The 22277-nt window shown below is 41.2% G+C and overlaps 1 protein-coding gene across 1 annotated transcript in view; it reads right to left on the reverse strand.

Moving 5' to 3' along the window:
- Window positions 1–22277, reverse strand: part of Gle1 (Gle1 RNA export mediator) — an 84033-nt gene that overhangs the window by 34737 nt on the left and 27019 nt on the right. The window contains exons 4-5 of the mRNA XM_080282820.1: window positions 16714–16886; window positions 1928–2101 (exon numbers count right to left, since the gene is read on the reverse strand). Coding sequence (XP_080138946.1) covers window positions 1928–2101; window positions 16714–16886 — 347 coding nt within the window. The remainder of the gene's footprint in view (window positions 1–1927; window positions 2102–16713; window positions 16887–22277) is intronic.

The following is a 22277-nucleotide window of genomic DNA, read 5'->3' on the forward strand; positions in this document are numbered from 1 at the left end:
GTTGTGAGGAAGAGGTCAAGTATGTTGGAGCTCTCTCCAAGGCGGTCAGGGATACGGGTAGGGTGCTGTACAAGCTGCTCTAGGTCAATAAGGATAGAAAAGATGTAGGCCTGTTCACCAAACTCAATGTGCTAAAATGTTACATATATTTACATGTAAAATAGGGGGTTAGGTTCTAGGAGCCTCATATGTTTCTTCAAAAATATATTTAAAGAAAGATTATTATGAATATGTCCGCCTTAAGACACCCAAGACAATGTGTTTACATACGACCTCACTGGCTGGACACAGCTACTGCATTCTAACCTAACCTAAGCGATTAGTTTTGCCCCCTAACACTCCCAATAAAAATTTTAATCACCAAGGATTGCCATTAAGCCTCTTGAAAGTCCTCATTACAAATTAAGCAAAAACTTGACCTAAACAATACGTGAATAATGGCCACCCAGCATCGTGCGTATTTCATCAGGAACCATGCTCGGTGCTAATTTAAAAAAAAAAATGCATTGTGAAACTTTTTGAAAGCCATTAGTCATCATCAATAAAGGAAAAGAAAAAGCCATAAAGAGGTCGTCAGCATGAAGTGACTGCGTATCTCACTTCTCAGAAACACACGAATGCAGTAATCGTGAATAATAAACAAGGCAGCCAAGCAGTATAATTTTCATGACAGTATAATTCACAAGAACTGAACTCACATAATTACCTTACCTAACTATTTACGTCAAAATGTAGTGTCTTCACGTATCATAAGAGCTGAATTTTCTTGATCAGAGACTGTCAGTTCATAAAGACAGAGCACAAAGCCTTTTTTTTTTTTTTTTTTTTTTCTTTCACACTCCTTGCACTAAAGGTGAATACATGAATTTTACTGCTTCATCATCATTAACTTTTTTTTTCCAACATAGAAAACTATCCACATCGTAAACATCCCAACTCACTTTATCTGCCTGATCAATTGCATTTAAGCTCAACCACCATACACCACTTCGTCTAACAATATTAAACTTTCATTTAGAATAAATGCTTTTCTTGTGTTCATAGCACTTTCAAGGTGCTTCGGCATAAGTAAAGTTACTTTGGAACCAAATGCTCAGAGTTCTGAGAGGAAACAAGGAGCAAGGAAATAAGCTAATAAACTTCTCACCACAGCGACCATTCCCACAATGAGGTAGGCAGTGGGCTATGGCTGGTGGTATGGGGGTCATGTGGGACGGGTCAGGTCAAGGAAGCCACTCAGTGACCGACAAAAGCATAACACACAAGTTGTATCTGGAAATCCAGTACCTAAACGCATCCATTTCCCACAGTTTCTCTCGTACAATTGAGTGGTATTACCGTGCTATTAAGTAATTATGGGAGAAATTAAATGCCTATGTTATTGTAAGATACTTGTTTCATTTGGTCTCGAATTGCGACTCTACTGTACTACTACACACCTCAAACTCAGTTCTCCATACCCAAACTCTCATAAATCCTACTACTGCTCACTACAGTATATCTAAAATTCTTACTCCAACTACTACCATAATCTTAATTTCATTTGATATATTCAAACCTTTGACAATTTTCCTCCATCTTGTCCACATTTCACACCCACAAAACAAAGTTTTCTACTACCATAAATGAAGGGCAGAGATGGATACAGGAATGCAGAAGGCAGTCTGAACATACAGGTACAACTGTAATGCAAGACAACTAATCTTGCAGTTCATGGCCATACTTCAGCTAGCAGGCATATGACAGTATAAATGTGCTTGTTCAGTAACACAATCACACATGCCCCTTCAAGTACCTGGTATTAAGGGGCCACAGGGATTTTAGTCCTACTAATGCCAAGCAACTTTAGTATAGTTGAAGGAATCTTTAGTAACCAATGGGTTAATACATGAGTACTTCACCACACTGAAAACTTATCAGAACCTACTTGTACAACTCCTGCATCTGTGCAACATGGCTGACAAAATTTGAGTACAATCCCTGAAGGTTATTGAGATGAAGTCTTCTGATGTTGGCTTCTTCCGCCTCTTGACGCTGAGCGCGCTCAAAGGCATCCATCAGAAATGATGAGCACTCAGCTATGTGCTGACTGTACTTACTCCTGTGGCAAAAAATGAACAGATCACATGATGCACAGTAACAATAATCAAAATAAACAGTAATATGGAGAATATAAATACACTAGCTGAACAACACATCTACAGTACTAGACCAATCATTAATTACATGTTTTTCTGGAATGAGTAATAAAAGAAAAAGGGTACCAGCAAGAATATCTGATCTGAACCATGTTGTGCACTAGCTTATACTGAACGATGACATGAAGCAGTACATGCAGGAGTTGAGCTGTCTCTAGCAATTAATAATTATATTTCTGGTTATGAAGGTTTGCTATAAACAAAAACCTGTGTACTGTATTATCTGTTACATTCACACAACCAACATCAAAATTGAGAAAAATAATGATGTTGGGAAAGCAAAGTAAAAAAAAAAAATGGAAACACAAGTATTCTGGATGGCCAGAAAAAAAAGGTATTACTGTAAGCCAATATATATTTACACACACACACACACATACACACACAAATACTATAAAGTACAGAATATATATACAGAGAGAGTCCCGGAGGATTGGAAGTCAGGTATAATTATTCCCTTGTACAAAGGAAAAGGGGAAAAAGAAGTGTGTGGTAATCATAGGGGCATTTGTCTTCTTAGTATAATAGGAAAAGTGTATGGTAGGATACTTATTGACAGAGTTAGAGAAAGAACAAAGAAATTAGTTGGAGAAGAACAGAGAGGCTTTAGGAAGGGAAGAGGTTGTGTAGATCAGATATTCATTCTCAGATCTTTAGTGGAAAAGTTTCTAGAGAAGGGAAAGAAGTTGTATGTGGCTTTCATGGATTTGGAGAAAGCATATGACAGGGTGGATAGACAAGGATTGTGGAAAGTGTTAAGAATATATGGAGTAGATGGAAGGTTGTTGAATGCTGTGAAGAGTATGTACGATGGTGCGAGGGCTGCAGTGCGTGTGGATGGTGAACTAAGTGAATTTTTCTCTTTGAAGGTTGGGTTGAAACAGGGATGTGTCATGTCTCCATGGTTGTTCAATCTGTACATGGATGGGGTAATAAAAGAGGTACAAGGTAGGGTAGTGGATGTTGGAGTGGCCATGGTGAGAAAGGATAGTGTTTGGAAACTCCCTTTATTGTTGTTTGCAGATGATACTGTGTTGTTGAGTGAAGACGAAGGGGAGCTGCAAGGCTTGGTGGATGAGTTTGAGAGAGTGTGTAAGAAATGGAATCTAAAGGTGAATGTAGGGAAGAGTAAAGTGATGGTCTTTGTGAAAGGTGAAGTCAGTGAATGTACAGCGAGACTGGATGGTGAGGAATTGGAAAATGTGAGTACGTTTAAGTACTTGGGTAGTGTGATGAGTAAGGATGGAGGTTTAGAGGGTGAAGTGCTTGAAAGAGTACAGCAGGGAAGAAAGGTTGCTGGTTCTTTGAAAGCAGTGATAAGAAACAGGGAAGTGAGCATGGAAGTGAAAAAGTTACTACATGACAGTATTGTGATACCAACTCTAACGTACGGAAGTGAAGCTTGGACGTTGCTGGAAGGACACAAGTCAAGAGTGACAGCAGTGGAAATGAGTTATTTAAGAGGAGCCTGTGGAGTCACATGGAGAAACAGGCTGACGAATGAGGATATAAAGGAGCGTTGTGGTGTTGATGTGGATGTGATAGGAAGCGTTATGAGGAACACACTGAGGTGGTTTGGCCATGTGGAGAGGATGGAGGGTGAAAGACTAACGAAGAGAGTGTATGTGAGTGAGGTGGAGGGGGAAAGAGGGAGGGGGAGGCCGAGGATGAGATGGAGGGATGGGGTGGAGAGGTATATGAGAGAGGGGGGTGTGAGTTGGGAGCAGGGCAGTGAAATGGCGGGGGACAGGGTGACTTGGAGGCGATTTGTTTGTGGCCACCCCAAACGGGATTGAGGCGTCTGGCAATAGATAGATAGATATATATCTATCTATATATATATATATACCCTGTATGTATATGATGAACAGGGTGGCTTCAGGAGTGGCAGAGGACGTGTGGATCAAGTATTTGCAGTGAGACTGATAGCAGAGAAAGCTTATGAGAAGGATTGTAAGGTATTTATGGCATTCGTGGATCTGGAAAAAGCATACAACAAAGTAAACAGAAAGGGATCATGGAAAGTTTTGCAGTTTTGTGCATGTATGGTGTAGATGGTCAGCTGTTAGGTGCTGTCAAGAGTTTTTATGATGGTAGCAAAGCATGTGTAAGGGTTAATGGGCATCTAAGTGAGTGGTTCACGATTGGTGTGGGCGTGCGACAAGGTTGTGTGATGTCCCCTTGGTTGTTCAATATATGTATGGATGGGGTGATGAGAGAAGTAAAAACACCAGTAATGGAGAGGGGGATGGCGCTGGTAATGAATGGTGATAGATGGAATATCTCAAATTTGATGTATGCTGATGATGCAGTACTGCTTGCAAGTACCAGACAAGAACTTGGTAGGCTAGTGCAGAGTTTTGCTGATGTCTGTGAGTGTCGTGCCTTGAGAATAAATGTAGAGAAGAGTAAAGTGATGGTTACTGAGAGAGAACGTGACTCCCAAAGTGATGTCACAGTGAACGGAGAGAGACTGGAATTGGTGAGAGTTCAAATACTAGGGTGCAGTGATAGAAAAGAGAGAAAAATGTGCAAAAGAAGTTGAAAGTACAGTGACACAAGGAAGATAAGTGGCTGGTGCAATAAAGGCCTTGATAAGAAACAGAGGCTCAAGTGCTGCAGCTGCACGAGGCTTACATGAGGGAGTGTTAGTGCCAACTCTAACATATGGGTGTGAGACTATGGTGTGGCATGAAAATGAAAAGTCAAGAGTAAGAGCAGTGGAGCTGGGACTGCTGAGGAATGTATGTGGAGTACAGAGGGTGGCTAGGATACGAAATAATGTGATTCATGAAAGGTGTGGAGTGAGGAAGTCGGTGGACACCAGAATCGAAGAGAGTGTCCCGAGATGGTATGGTCATGTGGAAAGAATGGATAACAATAGAGTGGTGAAAAAGGTATACCTGAGCGAATTTGAAGGAGGGAGGAGGCGAGGTAGGCCAAGGAGAAGGTAGAGAGATATGGTGGATGAGTGTGTGAGGAAGAGAGGTTTGGAAGTCGGTGGGGCTAGGGAACTGACAAGAGTTCGAGCTGGCTGGATGAATTTTGTGAGGAGAAGTGCGTGATCACGGATTTTGGTACCCCTTGTGAGCATGGCAGCATCCGGATTGACTCAATCGGATACGCTGTGTGAAGCTGCAGAATGTGGTGAATGTTTTGAGCGTATCCGGTGGAGCCAGGATTCCGGGAGTTTGAATGACAAGTGAATGGAAGTGTGGCATATTTGGATTGGGCAAGTTTGTGCTGTCTGGACACTGCTACTCCCCACCCTGTCCTTGGGTGGGAAAGGAGGTCCGGATGATGATGATGATGATGATGATGATGATGATGATGATGATGATGATGATGATGATGTTCATGATGATGATGATATATATATATATAAGAGCCTCTGCGGTACAGTGGTACACCGCGTTTTCGTACACTGAAGAACGAGGGTTCGCGCCCCACCAGGGTAATAAACTTTGGGGGCGTTCTTCTGGCCACGTACTACTTTGGCGGACACAAGGGGTGCTGTGGTTGAACCAGTGTCACATACTATAAAGTATGCTTGCACCCAGTCGGCTTGCGTGGGCCGATTACACTTGGTTCACAGACTACACACACATATCCAAAGCCACTCCAACGCTACAATTACACTTACAAGCACTTCTCACCCTACATACAGTCTCTACCAGACAGCCTAAGCCACTTGGTAGAGATACATTGGCTGTATCGTCCCCACTTCGGTCAGGATAGGCCAGTCTTGCAGTGGACACACAAACAGATGATGAGATGAGATGAGATTATATAGATAGATAGATAGACAGATATATATATATATATATATCATCATCATCATCATCATCCGGACCTCCATTCCCACCCAAGGGCAGGGTGAGGAGTAGCAACATCCAGACAGCCCAAATCTGCCCAAGACAATAGGCCACGCTTCCATTCACTCATCATTCAAGCCCCCGGAATCCTGGCTCTATCGGATACGACAAAAACATTCACCACATTCTGTAGCTTCACATAAATGTATCCGACTGAGTCAATCTGAAAGCTGCCCTGTTAAAAAGAGGTGCCAAAACTCTGATCATGCACTTCTCCTCACAACATTCATCCAGCCAGCTTGATCTCTTGTCAGTTCCCTAGCCTCACCAACTTCCAAACTCCTCTTCCTCACACACACATACACCACATCTCTCCACCTTCTCCATGGCCTACCTCACCTTCTCCCTCCTTCAAATTCGCTCAGATATACCTTTTTCACCACTACTGTTATCCATTCTCTCCACATGACCATACCATCTCAGTACACCCTCTTCGATTCTGGTGTCCACCGACTTCCTCACTCCACATCTTTCACGAATCACATTATTTCGTATCCTATCCACTCTCTGTATTCCACATACATTCCTCAGCAGTCCCATCTCCACTGCTCTTACTCTTGACTTTTCATTTTCATGTCACATCATAGTCTCACACCCATAAGTTAAAGCTGGGACTAACACTCCTTCATGTAAGCCTCGTGCAGTATATATACTGTGTGTGTGTGTGTGTTTGTATATATATATATATATATATATATATATATATACACAGGTATATATATATATATATATATATATATATATACAGGTATATTTATATATATATATATATATATATATATATATACAGGTATATTTATATATATATATATATATATATATCATCCTCAGCAGTTGAGGTCCACTGCAGGACCGGCCTATTCCTACCGAAGCAGGGACGATACAGCCAATGTATCTCTACCAAGTGGCTTAGACTGTCTGGTAGAGACTGTATGTAGGGTGAGAAGTGCTTGTAAGTGTAATTGTAGTGTTGTAGTAGCTTTGGATGTGTGTGTAGTCTGTGAACCAAGTGTAATCGGCCTGCCTTAAGCCGACTGGGTGCATGCAAACTAGTATGTGACACTGGTTCAACCACAGCACCCCTTGTGTCCCCCAAAGTAGCAAGTGGCTTGGTGAATGCTTCTCAAAGTTTTTACAACTCTGGCGGGAGGCGAACCCGCGCTCACCAGCGTGCAAAACGCACACTCTACCACTGTACCACAGAGGCTCCATATATATATATATATACAGTAAACCCTCTTTCATTCGAACCCAAATAATTCAGAAATTGGTTAATTCGGATCTTTTTTGACCACCAGACAAATAATTTTAATTTGGATAGAAATTTGAATTAACCGAGACAAGTCTGAAAAGGGTTCCAGTGATAAGTGGATGTGAACTGTTTTTGAAGTGATAAGTGTAGTAATAAATGTCATTTTTATGAACTGTACAGTACCTTCGGTACAGTTAAGTGTACTGTACTCTACTACTGTGTTGCAAGACTTCATTATCAAGGTTTGACACTTTTTTTTTTATTGTATTGTGCACTCTTTGAGTACAAAGTAATAAAATACTGTACTGTTCAATGTTTTTGTGATAAAGCTATGTTTTAGTGAGCGTGGGTGTGATCTGGGGATAGGGGCAAGCACAAGCACCAATAATTCGGATTTTTGCATAATTCAACATAGGGTTCCCCCCAATTAATCCGAATTATAGAGGGTTTCCTGTATGTACAGTCATAAGAAAAACTATCGTAACCCCCAGGAATGTTCGATGCGAAACGAACGTTAGCTGACCTATGTGGGCGGATCCTTGCTGTTCGCCCCTCCCCTATCTAGTGTTGCCATATCACAATCCCAAGAGTTGGAATAATGAGAAAGAATGAGCCATATGGCGGGGAAATATATAGGACCTGTTTGCGTTATCCAGAGCGCCCCGCCGGGGATTAATAATGAAACTCGGCACGTTTATTATTTTCTTACTATTCAACACTTATTATCTATAAACTACAATGGAAAAATTATTTTGATGTGTATTAAATCTATAGGTATCGACTTTTTTTTTTTCTTTTTTTATGATACTGTAGCAGGGGTGGACGAGTTCATTTGTTTGCTTCAGATGGATGGTTAAATACTTCAGAGATTGCTTCAGTTAGTGGCATCCATGCGTCGACATCTAGAGGGTGTTTTGGAAGCAGGGGGTGGGTATACAAAATATTAGAGCAATGAGACTGAACACGTATTATTGTTATCCTTCTACTCAACATTTATTATATGTAGAATGCAATACATATCATTATTACACTGAAATTTACTAACATGGCTTGTATCAGCTGAATTACTATCATACGTCTGGGATGGCTGCACATACTCATTGCCCATCTGCATGTGTGTTGCCGACTCTACACCATTCTATTATTTTTTTATTTAATGAATTTGGTGCCGGATAATAAAACGTATTGTCCCTATGCACGGAGGCCAAACAATCTAATTAGCTTTTATTACCTCTAGCACAAATTCTAATATCTGTGTCACACATAACTGACACTGACGGGTTTGCGGTACAAACTTTCCTGTCCCGTCATCCCACAACACTTCGTCGTTGTGTCATAGTGCATAGCTCTGAAGGGTAATGATAGTTTTTCTGATAACTGTACATACACACGAGTATATATACCAGTATATATCATTATCAGCCACTGCAAGTCAACTGCTGAACAAAGGCCTCCCCCAAACTTCTCCATGAATTCCCTGACTGAGCCAATCCCTGACATGTTTTGCTTGCAAAACTTCTTTACCCCATCTCTGCACCTCCTGTCTGGCAATCTTCTGCTACGGTTACAATCTTGGTGTCCAGTCAGTCAGTCTCTTGCACCATAAGTTATCCCTTAGTTTTGCTACATTATTCCTTATTCTTGCTACATGACATGTCCACCTCCTTTTCTGTTCTTTATATTTCCTAGAATGTCTTTGACTTTAGCCTGCTGTCTCACCCAAGTTGATCTTTTCCAGTGTCTTAACCCCTTAATCGCGGGGCATCACTTTCGTGACGCTTGGGAGCAAGGGATCATACCGCGGGGCGTCACTTTTGTGATTCTGTGTTAGTTTGAATTCGCCCGGGCTTTCAAGTGGTGCCTTGTATCATCTATCAGTACTGCCAATGTCCAACACTAGTCAGCACTCCTAATCTCATCTGTACTGCCATCCATTGTTGACAATTTAGCCATTTCTCCCCGTTCTTGACTCCCCTCCCTACCCCCCCTCCATTACCCTCTCCTCTCGCCTGCCCAGCCGTGCAGCGCGAAGTAAATCTTCCCCGGAATTCTCCACTGATTTCATCCATTGAAATAAGCCCTATGCCCTATTCTTATACCAAATAATATATACAAAAAAGAAATAAGGCAAGTGATAGTGCCATACACCTGGAATTGGCTAATAATCACCTGACAACACCTCACGTGCACTCGTTTGCTAATTTTCTCTGTTTATTTCCCCTTGAAATATGCCGTATAATCTATTCGCGTAATAAAATATATAGGGAAGTGAGTATGGAAGTTAAGAAGTCTCTGCATGATGGTATTGTGATCCCTACCCTGACGTATGGAAGCGAGGCGTGGACCTTGCAAGAGGGGAACAAGTCAAGAGTGAGAGCAGTGGAAATGAGTTACTTGAGAGGAGCATGTGGAGTGACATGGAGGGACAGGTTGACGAATGAAGAAGTGAAGGAACGTTGTGGGGTAGATGTGGATGTGGTTGAAAAGATTAGGAGAAATACACTGAGGTGGTTTGGACATGTGGAGAGGATGGAGAGTGAAAGACTGACTAAGAGGGTGTATGTGGGTGAGGTGGAGGGAGGGAGAGGGAGGGGTAGACCGAGGATGAGGTGGAGGGATGGAGTTGAGAGGTATATGAGGGAGGGGGGGGTGAGTTGGGGGGAGGGGAGTCAAATGGTGGGTGACAGAGTGACTTGGAGGCGTTTTGTCTGCGGCCACCCTTTGCGGGATTAGGGCGTCGGGCTATAGATAGATAGATAGATAGATAGATATATATATATATATATAAGAAAGGAAGGGAGAAGCCTAAGTGATATTTACATTCACCTGGAACTACCTAATTTATTATGTATTGTCTAGATACCAACTCTAACGTACGGAAGTGAAGCTTGGACGTTGTTGGAAGGACACAAATCAAGAGTGAGAGCAGTGGAAATGAGTTATTTAAGAGAAGCCTGTGGAGTCACATTGAGAGACAGGCTGACAAATGAGGATATAAAGGAGTGTTGTGGTGTGGATGTGGATGTGATAGGAAGCCTTATGAGGAACACACTGAGGTGGTTTGGCCATGTGGAGAGGATGGAGGGTGAAAGACTGACGAAGAGAGTGTATGTGAGTGAGGTGGAGGGGGGAAGAGGGAGGGGGAGGCCGAGGATGAGATGGAGGGATGAGGTGGAGAGGTATATGAGAGAGGGGAGTGTGAGTTGGGAGCAGGGCAATGAAATGGTGGGGGACAGGGCGACTTGGAGGCGATTTGTTTGTGGCCACCCCAAACGGGATTGAGGCATCTGGCAATAGATAGATAGATAGTCTAGATTTCCTGCCATTCATTTCATAGCATATATATTAGCAGCTGTCACCACGCTGACATTGGCAGCATTGCACTCCCCCTAGGCCACCATAGTATTCAGTTTACTGTCGTCTTTCAAGGTGAAACCACGTCGGATTTGTGCCTGTCCAATTCTGCCGCTTTTTAGCCCCATGCAAAGGGCTCTGTGACCTCTACCCCCTACTAAACCTTGTGTGGAAAAGGGTAAAGGGCTAAGTGACTGCTGTGGAATGTGAACTGGCTAATTTATCAATGAAAATGATGGACAGTGACTACGATCTTTCTCGTGACTAAAACAGTGCAAGTGGAAATGTAAATAATGTGTAAACAGAAAGTGAAAGCAATGAATGTAAATATAGGCGAACAGTGGAAAATAGTTTTATAAGTTACTGCAAGTGACAGTGCATAAGTGTAAATAAAATAGAAATGTAAATAATGTAAATAAAATAGAGAATGTAAACGAATGTAAATGAGTAGTAATATAAGAATACGAGTATATATACTAGAAGTAATGAAAGTTTAAGTTTCACTCTAACATGTAAGAATACTACGAGTTATGAAAGTGGAAGTGAAAGTAACAGATTCGCTCTCAACGCTAGTATACAGGACGAGAAAGTGAATGCTACGTATTTTACTGAAAGAGAAATTGAATGCCTACAGTGACAATAAGCTACTATTACTGAAGGAAACTTATGGATAAAGAGTGCAGATATATATAAGTGTTATATAGTAATAGAAATATAAAGTGTGCGTGTTTTTATGAATAATAAATGATAGAACACTAGCGGCGAACGAGCGCAAGTGGGAAGGTCATACGCACTCGTAATTTTCATTCCTTTCACAGTGATTTTTTTTTTTTTTTTTAGTATGGATTCCAAACTATTTGAAAATCATAGAATAGTGTTTCTAGTGATAATATCAGGCTGTGGTAATCATATTAGGGGTTGTCGGGAGGTGTAAAGTGGAGACTTCGTTACCCAACTTCAGACGTCTCCGCAAGTCCTACGGTACTCGACGAAGGCTCAACAAACATCCCAGGAGAAAGCTGAAGGTATGTGCCATATGAATATGTAATTTTAATATTCTAGGACTAATAACTAATTTATGGCAAATATTTTTAAAGAATCTGTCGGAGCACGAATATGCCTGCGGGACACGCAAGTCAAGCCAAAACAACCCCACAGTTTAGGGGTTAAAGATATTCTCAACACTGACCTTTCCTTTGCTCTTTGATAACAGATTAGTTGATTTTCCATTGATTTTGTCAGTTTCCAGGTCTCACAACCGTATGTCATGGCTGGGATTATCTCACATTCGTTATTTTTTTATTTTTTACTATTATCATTTTTTAATGTGTCTGACTCTGGGCAAAGGCTTCATGGGTCTATCCCCAAGGCCCAGCAGTCCTCCTACATCTCCACATGTCACTACTTCAGCGCTAACACCCACCGTCCATATTTAATATATGCTAGGGCTCTCATACAGGACTGGTGTATTGGTATTAGTGGAGGTGTCTTTATGACAAGTCGGTGGGTCTTCTGGTAGATAAGTAAAGTCTACTTTTTATGAAATTCACATCCATAAACTGTTCCCTGCCCCAGTGGGGATTTGAACCTGAGTCCGTTAGGACTGTATGCCACCTCTCTACTGACTGAGCCACCACCTCAAGTTTAGGTTAGGTTAGACTAGGTTTGCTAAGGTAGGTTAGGTTAATTTAGATGAACACTAAACATAACTTAGCATTCATCTAAATTAACCTAAATGAACCTAACCTAACTTAAACTTAACCTAGGTTATCCCAGCCTAACCTAACCACAGCTTAAATTAACTTAACCTTAATTAACCCATTCTAATTTAAACTCATTTGGTGAATTCACTACGAATTTATTGACATCTCGGGTTACACAAATTTCCTGCAATATATATATGTTTACCAAAACATTTATCTATCAATCTATATCTAGACCCCTTAATCCCATAAGGCATGGCCACAAACAAATCACCTCCATGTCGTCCTGTCCCCTGCCAATTCGCTGCCCTCCCCCCCAGCTCACACCCTCTAATATACCTCTTGACTCTATCCCTCCATCTCAACATCAGTCTCCCCCTCCCTCACCCCCCCTTCCACCTCACTAACATACACTCTCCTCCTTAGTCTCTCGCTCTACATCCTCTCCATGTGGCCAAGCTACCTAAATGTATTTCTCCTAATGCTTTCTATCACATCCACAACCACACCACAATGCTCCTTCACTTTCTCATTTGTCAGTCTGTCTCTTTATGTAACTCCACATGCTCCACTATACTAATTTCCACTGCTCTCACTCCTGACTTGTGTCCTTCCAACAAGGTCTATGCTTCACTTCCATACGGTAGAGTTGGTATCACAATACTATAATGCAACATCATTTTTGCTTCCATGCTCACTTCAACAACAAAACACAACCTGCTTCTTCAGTTCTGGTGTAAAGTCTAAAGTCCTTTGTCTACACATGATACCAGTAAAAATTTTATATCCGAGACATCATCCAAGTGACTGTCAAGTCAGAACTGCATCCCCTCTAATAAAAATTGTACCACTCCTGAATATAATACCCTCAGCATATTATAATAGATGGCACATATCTGTGTTACAGGTGTTACAAAGACAGCATATATACCTGTGTTACCGAGGCATATGTCCAAAGTAATGAAAGTAAAATACAGTATAATGTATATATAGCATGTGTTATAATCAACTTACCTTTCTCATTCATCATCATCATCCAGATCTCCTTTCCTGTCCATACAAACAAAGTTTGCCTCATTCAATGGGCCACACTTCCATTCACTCACCATTCAAGCCCTCAAAATCCTGGCCCCATCAGATAGGCCAAAATAATTTCACCACATTCTGTAGCTTCACATATATCTATTTGATAAAGCCAAACTGAATGCTGCCACATTAAAAAGGAGTGCCAAATCCCTGATCATGTACTTCTCCGCACAAAATTCATCCAGCTGGCTCGATCTCGTCAGTCCTTTAGCCTCATCAACTTCCATGCATCTCTTCCTCACACACTCATCCACCATATCCCTCCACCTTCTTCTTGGCCTACCTCGCCTCCTCCCTCCTTCAGATTCACTCAGATATACTAATACCTTTTTCATCACTCTATTGTCATCTATCCTCTCCATATGACCCTACCATCTCAGTACTCTCTCTTCCTTTCTGGTATCCACAGACTTCCTCGCCATGCTTCTTTCACAAATCACATAATTTCGTATCCTATCCACTCTCTGTACTCCACATACATTCCTCAGCAGTCCCATCTCCACTGCTCTTACTCTTGATTTATTATTTTCATGCCACATCATAATCTCACATTTGTATGTTAAAGCTGGCACTAACACTCCTTAACGTAAGCCTCCCGTTGCTGCAACACTCAAGCCTGTGTTTCTTATCAAGGCCTTCATAGCACCAGCTACTTTCATTCCTCGTGTCACTCTACTTTCCACTACTTTTGCACATTTTCCTCTCTTTTCTATCACTGTGCCCAGGTATTTAAACTCTCTCACCAATTCCAGTCTCTCTCCATTCACCGTATCATCACACTGGGAGTCAGCTTCTCTCTCAATAACCATCACTTTACTCTTTTCTATATTTATTCTCAAGGCACGACACACAGACATCTACAAACTTTGCACTAGTCTTCCAAGCACTTGTCTAGTATTTGCAAGTAGCACTGCATCATAAGCATACAACAAATTTGAGATATTCCATCCATCACCATTCATTACCAACGCCATCCCTCTCTCCATTACTCGTGTTTTTACTTCTCTCATCACCCCACCCATACATACATTGAACAACCATGGGGACATAACACAACCTCGTCACATGCCCACACTGATCATGAACCATTCACTCAGATGCCTATTTACCCTTACAAATGCCTCACTACCATTATAAAAACTCTTGATGGTGCCTAGCAACTTACCATCTACACTGTACATGCACAAAACCTTCCACAATCCTTCTCTATCTATTTTGTTGTAGGCTTTTTCCAGATCCTTTAATGCCATAAACACCTTATATGGTAGTCCTTCTCACAAGCCTTCTCCACTATCTCTCACTGCAAATATCTAATCCACACATCCTCCGCCACTCCTAAAGCCACCCTATTTCATTACTCACAAGAATTTCTGATATCTCATTTACTTTCTCTATAATAATTTTTCCATATACCTCTCTATCTATAATTAATCCATTATTCCCCCATTGTGAGCACAAGAGTCCAGAGCTTGACTACTTAGACCACTTGACAGTTACAACACTAGTAAGCATCCACTATCCCCTGAGTGGCATTATTTATGTAATGACCTGGGCTGGAGTGTATTGGTGTTGTGATAAGGAGAGGCAGACTGAGATGGTTTGGGCATGTGGAAAGGATGGGGGATAATAACTGGACGCAGAAAGTGAGAAGTGTTAATGTTAGGGGTAGGGTTGCAAGAGGCAGACTGAAAAAGACCTGGGATGAAGTCACTGAGGGTGACCTCAGGGATAAGGGACTGAACAGGGAAGCTGCCAGAGATCGAGCAGCATGGAGGGCCGCCATTAGGTGGCCAAGGTTGACGAATGCATGTTGGAGCCTTTAAAAAGGAAACGAAAACAAAACAAAACAAACCTGTCATCCCTTATGGGTCATATCCAGTTGAAATGCCTTAACCCACCAAACCAATAAGTGTCCATTTGGTCATACAACTAGTAGGATCTCGCCAATAATGTCTAATTGGTACCAGGAAAATGCAGTTATTAGCAAAGACATTATTTCTGTGACATTAAAATACATGTATGAAGGGTTCATTGGTGCTGCATTTTTCCCATTTGAAGCCCTCCTATCACTATTTTTTTTTTTGAGCTGAAATAATAAGATTAGATATTAAATCATTATCAGTAATATAAAACTCACTTTAAAGGAGTTAATAAGGAGTATGGTGTGATAATTGTTCTGAGGAGGAGGCATGAAGGCTACTGCAGCATACCCCCTAACCCCTCGCTGGCCTCGTCCCCACTCCTACCTTTTGTGCCAGGGTCACCCACTTCCGTTAAAGCTTCATCAAATCCCACAACGTCAATCTCTACATGAAAGTCTCCAAAGTCATTGATGTCTTCACCTACTCAACCCCTCTCTGTTGTATTCCTTGGCTGGCCGGCATTGTGAAAAACAGCAAGTGATGAGTGACTGATGGCAGGCATTCACTCAGTTGTGATACTGTTTCTATATTTTCTTGAAATTTGATTTAAAAGTCCAATCACTTGTCATTAATTCTGTTGGCCATTCTCTCTCCATCACAGCAGACTTGAGTTATGACAAGAGTGCCGACCAGGCACATTTAGTGGTTGCCAATGTTGTCTTATTCCAGGTTTTGACAGAAATTTATGGAATGTCAAATGTTATATTTCTTCCAGAATCATTTTGATGGAGGTTGCAGCTATGTCAGGTGGGACTGTGGAGGTGGAGGGGGAGGCAGCTGGACAGTCACATGGGACAATGGAGGTTGGGGGGGGGGGCCATCGAGGGCAAGTCAGCCTGAGGAGGTGGCGATGGAAGGATCCTTCATCTTCTCCTCGCTACTGCTCACATTTTTGGCAATTTCCTTCATCTCTTCCTGTTTGTCTGTTTCATTCATTATCTAGTTACGGACATATTTGTAGTATAACAACTTTGCATTAGCAAAATAACCGTTATTTAAGTGATTCCAAATGTTATTATGGAAACTGGGTATCTATTCTAACTTAACATTACTGCCGAAAACGTTATTGTCAAAGTCATTATTGGCGAGATCCTACTGTACCACCCAGTATAGTAAATTATTTCCTGGGCTACAAGTAACCACTTGGTTTGTTACTCAATACAGAGTCAACTGACTGTAGTACAGCATCTATTGAGTTGATAGTGGATGCCATCACCCACCACAAAAAGAAAACAAATTCTAGAGAGGATAAAAGGATTCAAAGACATGGAAAAAGTCTACTATAGACCATCTACAAAAACATATGCTGAAGTAATGACTTACTGGCATTCAATAACTGCTTCTTGTGCTGCTCTTGTTTGCTCCATGAGGTGAATTTCCTCATGGGCCAACTTATCATATTCCCTATGAATATACTCTGCCCAATCATTCTCACTTGCTGCACGGATTTTGTTCAACTTGTTGAGATATGCTTCATGCCATATCCTTGAACTTTCCTAGAAAAAAAGGTAAGTACACATATTTCAATACCCTGTGTAAGAAAATGAGTAGGGCATATGTATATGAAGTTCATCCCTAGAACAAAAGCTACTTCCAAAATTGTATTCAGCTTCATAATGAAAGAATATGAAAACCATCTCATCAACTTAGTCTGTCCAATGACATCGTCAATATCTTATTCTTACTTCTGGCAAAGTTATTTTATTTACACAAAGACAGACTTCTCTTAATTACAGTAAAGCCCCAAGTTTCGCACCTAACCGGCTCTGTAAAAAGTACTGTGAACCACGAAACCGCTAAAGTTGGGACATTAATCCTAAAGGAAACAGGGTAACTGATTCCAGGTCCCACGCCAACTCCCCTAAAAACTAATTTATGCGATGTAAAATTTACTGATCAAACCTGAAAAGAAACTAGTTTTAATACAAAGTACATAACAGGCAAGGAAACTCACCTGGAAGGCTGGAGTGAGGAGCTTAATGGAAGGGATGGGGATGTAATTTACGGGGAAAGTGGTGAGGCTACTGCGCCCCGCCACCTCCACCCTCCTTTGTCTCTGCTGTTTCCACCTCTCCACGCAACACATCCATCCTGTGCTGCAGCTCTTCTGTCTGCTGCTCCTGCACAAACCCACAGAACTCCTCATCCTTGAGCAGGTTTTGCATTTTTCTCACCACTAACGGAGAGGTTTTCGCGCAAATTCTGATACAGTATTTGGGAATATTAGCAGGCCACCGATAACCACGAAACTAAGAATGAAGATGTTGCTAAACTTTGGGCTTTACTGTAAAAGGTTTAATGATGGTTTCTTGATTAATGGACCCCTCTGGTCTATCATCACTCTTCACACTTCAAATGGTCTGGCAGTTGCCAGATTAAAAAAAAAAAAAAAAAAAAAAAAAAAAAAAAAAGAGTTAACAGATATCTCTTTCTCTATTACAATTCTTCTATACACCTTTCCTGCAACTCTAAGCAGACCTACAGACATGTATAAAAATGGCACTATGCATCCTCTGAAGGAGCTCCTATGCTGAGGTTGGCCGTGCTACAGATGTTTCTTATGGACTGGAAGATAAACCAAGTTCCAAAACTAGCATTACTTTCCAAAAGTTATTGGAAGACAATGGGAAAACGAGAAATCCAAGATGTGTACAAAGATATGTAAAACTGGGAGAGTCTCAGCTTGGAATCTGACTCTATTTACAAATGGCCACGTTTCCTGTGTTAGTAACCAAGCTTGTACCCTGGGTCAATGGTAACCATCCATGTTCTACTAAGTTTCAGCAAACATACTCCATGGAAATTTCTGCATCAAAATGGTCACCTTTACTTTTTTAAATTATTCATTTATTTATTTATTTATTTATATTTATATATATCTTTTTAAATTTCAATCACAGCCTTCTCCCAAACCCATAACACATGCAGTGGAACTTTCAGCCTTTTCAAGCATTCTCTTTCAGCTGCCTTCACGGCACACAAGGAAGTATCTGCAGTACTCTTTTTCCTCATCTCCAGGGATACTGACTGCTGTAAGGAATCAGAAATCTGTGATGTGTATGATGGCTTGTCAACATGTGACTATATTAGTCTGGACTCTTGACTCTATGTAGCTACAGTACCTGAGGCTGAGTTTCCTAAATAGTTATTAACTTGAAGCCATATTACCAGTACTGTACTTCTTTTCTCATGGTTGGGAGTAACTTTTTTTTTTTTTTTTTTTTTAAATAACAACGGAGGAAGGAAAAACAAATGAGTAAAAAAAAAATAATCCATACACCAGATTACTGGTGTTCTCTGTTCATAAAATATCTGTAACAGTTAGACTTGAACAGTTGTGGGTTGAAATTTGGAGTAAAACAACTCTGAGGAAGCGAGTTCCAGAGAGATGCAGTTCGGGGAATGAAAGAATTCTGATAGGCAGAAGTTCTGCAATATGGTTGAGTGACATTCCAGTCATGAGCGCTACCAGATGCCCGTGTAGCACGAGGGAAGGCATGGAGAGGTGGCACCATGGATGCAACTTCGTCTGAGCATTTGCCAAAAAAATATCTGTAAAATAATGCAAGGGAGGCAACATTCCTTCTTACTTGCAGGGGAGGTAGTTTATATGTAATGGCAGGGTTGTTAACGATTTTAACAGCTTTATTCTGAATTTTGTCTAGTTGTCTTAATGCAACCTCTCCACAACCATTCCACAAGGGTGAGCAATATTCAAGCTGAAAGCACACATGACTCTTATAAATTATAGCTAACTGCTCATCGGCGAAGAAGTTACGGACTCTGTACAATAATCCAAGTTTCTTTGAGGCGGTTTTAGCAAGTAATCTGACATGAGAGGTCCAGCTGAGGGCACTGTTAAGTGAGACACCAAGAATTTCAATACTTTTGGAGATGGGAATATTAGTAGCACTGAAGGTAATGTACGAATCTGGCAATATCTGTCTATAAGTAAACTGTATATATTTAGTTTTACTAGCATTAAAAGAGACAAGGTTGTTTTGTCCCCATTCACTGATTGTAGAAAGATCTTGATTTATGGAGATGGCTGTACTGAGTTGAGAGGTAGAGATATTAGACTTTGTAAATGGATGTCTGATCCGTGGCTCAGTGGGCCTGACCGTAGGGTCGGAGGATCGAATCCACCCAAGGGTCATTGGTAGACATCAGGAAGGTCATCTGGTCATAAAATGCTACACGCTCCAAACCAAAGTCCTCTATACAGGGGCAACGCCTTAGCCCTTATCCAAAAAAAAGGGGTACCTGGCATAAAACTCACTTCTGAGTGTGAATGAACTATGTAGTGTTGAGTCATCTGCATATGAGTGAATGGGATTGTGAGTGACAGATAAGAGATCATTAATATGAACCAGAAATAGGGTTGGCGCCAGAACTAATCCCTGCGGCACGCCGGCGTTAACTGAGTGGAAATTCGAATATACATCATCTACTTTTACTCTTATTTTCCTGTCACTAAGATAAAAAGAAATCAAAGGGACAAAAGACGTTAGTCCATAGCAAGGGAGTTTGGACAGCAGGGAACGGCGCCATACTCTGTCGAAAGCTTTAGAGATATCAAGAGCTACTGCATGAGTTTCTCCAAAAAGATCAATTGATTGATGGATGGTATGAGTTAAGAGACTGAGTATGTCAATGGTGGATCTTTCGTGGCGAAAACCGTATTGTCTATCACTAATTAAGTTGTTGGATTCAAGATGTTTAACAATATGCTTATTAATTAAAGTTTCAAATACCTTACCAAGAGAAGATGTGACAGCTATTGGTCTGTAATTGGAGGGGTCAGACAAACTTCCTTTCTTCGGAACTGGGTGGATATTGGCTTCTTTCCATGAATTTGGGAATAAAGAAGTACGTATGCATAGTCTGAATAATTTAGCTAGGACAGAGGTAAGTTCAGGGGAACACTTTTTCAAAACAATTGGCAGAATTCCATCTGGGCCTGGAGCTTTGTTGGTAGGTAAATTGTCTAGGATGGATTTTACGTATCTTGTCTGTATTTTAAGTGGGGCAATTTCGGGAGAATCAAGTTCCAGTACTGACACATTCTGGCTGGTATCATCTATGGTAGAGTTTCTTGCAAAGGTACTAGCAAAGATATCTGCTTTCCCACGTGGGTCATTTGTAATATTGCCATCTGAAGATTTTAGTGGGGGAATGGAATATGACTTGTTAAAGTTATTATTGAAAGAATTAAGAGTTGACCAGAATATTCTATTGTCATTAGGGTTGTTAAGTAGTTTTGATGCTTGCTTTTGAAGAAAGTTTGATTTAGATAGATTTAATACAGCTTTTGCATGATTTCTAGCAATTTTAAATTGGGAGAGTGATTCAGATGTTTTTGATTTTAAGTAAGAGTTATATGCTAATGACTTTTGGGCTGTTGCTCTGGCACAATTGCCATCAAACCATTTTGGAGAGTTTGGTCTTTTAGTGAATTGTTGACTTGGTATGAATAAATCCATACCAGCTAGTATTAAGTCGCAAATGTGGGACTGGGTAGAATTGGGATCACTAGAGAAGAATGACTGCCATGGAACATCAGCAAGATAATTTCTAAATCCATCCCAGTCTGCCCTGTCAAAGTGCCATCGGGTCACCCTGACAGGTTCAGAATGGGGAGGTGTAGGAGGGTTAACTAATGAGGCTTTGATGAGATTGTGGTCAGAGGATCCAAGTGGTGACAGTACCTCTATCCTGTATTGATCTGGATTATTTGTCAAGAATAAATCCAAGAGATGGGCATTATGGTCATGATTATCAGGTATTCTTGTTGGTTGCTTTACCAACTGGGTGAGATTAAACGATTCCGCAAACAGCTCGCATTCTAGACCAGCGTCGTCAGTCCTGGCAGAATGCAATAACCATTCAACATTGTGTATGTTAAAATCACCCAAAATGGTAATTTCATTGCCAAGGGCAAGGTCAAGGTTACTCAGCTGAGTGGATATGGAATCAAATACACTGGGGTCCGAAGAAGCATTGGGGGAACGATAAACTACACAGATATATTTGGTAATGTTTTGGCAATTTAGTTTATATAATGAGTAATCAAAACTGGATGATGTGAAGTTTAAAATAGTGTCAACTGCATATTGGGATTTGATATAACAACAGGTGCCGCCCTTGTTACGAAAGTTTGTAAGGAGATGGTAACCGGGAAAACAAAATGGAGATATATCGGTAGAGGGTGAGATTTGTGGTTCTGTGAGGAAAAGGGCCAAAGGGGATATGGACTGAAGGAAAAAATTAAACGAGTTTAAATTTGTGGTAAGGCCGCGGATGTTGGTAAAGAATAAGGCCGCACCATCACCTCTTCGCCGACGAGCATTCCCGGAAATAGTAACAGTCGCTGCCGGCACAGTCGCTTGATGGCGACCGGGAGGACCCTGTGCCTCCAGCCCTACCCTGCCGGTGGTGGCAATCCGAGGTACCACCTCATTTGATAGTAAGATTGCAGCGGCCATTACTAAAGATATGAATAGAAGGTGTGATATGTTATGTGCATGTAGTGTGGTGTAGACAGTTGAAGGTAGAGGTATTATGAGAGCATGCTGGCCTACTCTCTGTGTAAATGAATGCACTGAAAATGTTCAGAAAAGGGAGATGGTCAGGATCAAGTCCTGAGGGCTGATGAAACGGGAGCTCCAGCTCTCCCTATCACCAGCTTGCCATCAACCTCGGGAGTACTGCCCTGTTCGACTGGTGCTACAGTCTATTCCTCAATCTAGCAACTTAGTCTGCAATATATTACAGTATTACAGTAACATTCACTCATTCATCATCAAATCCAGTGATACCCCATGAGAAGTGTAGCAGCCCGGGGCTAGGCAAGTTTGTCCCGACATTAAAGATGAGAGTGACCAACC

The sequence above is a fragment of the Coenobita brevimanus genome, chromosome 94, assembly GCF_032717465.1.
Source record: "Coenobita brevimanus isolate Jiangsu-jjx chromosome 94, ASM3271746v2, whole genome shotgun sequence".
Lineage (NCBI taxonomy): Eukaryota > Metazoa > Arthropoda > Malacostraca > Decapoda > Coenobitidae > Coenobita > Coenobita brevimanus.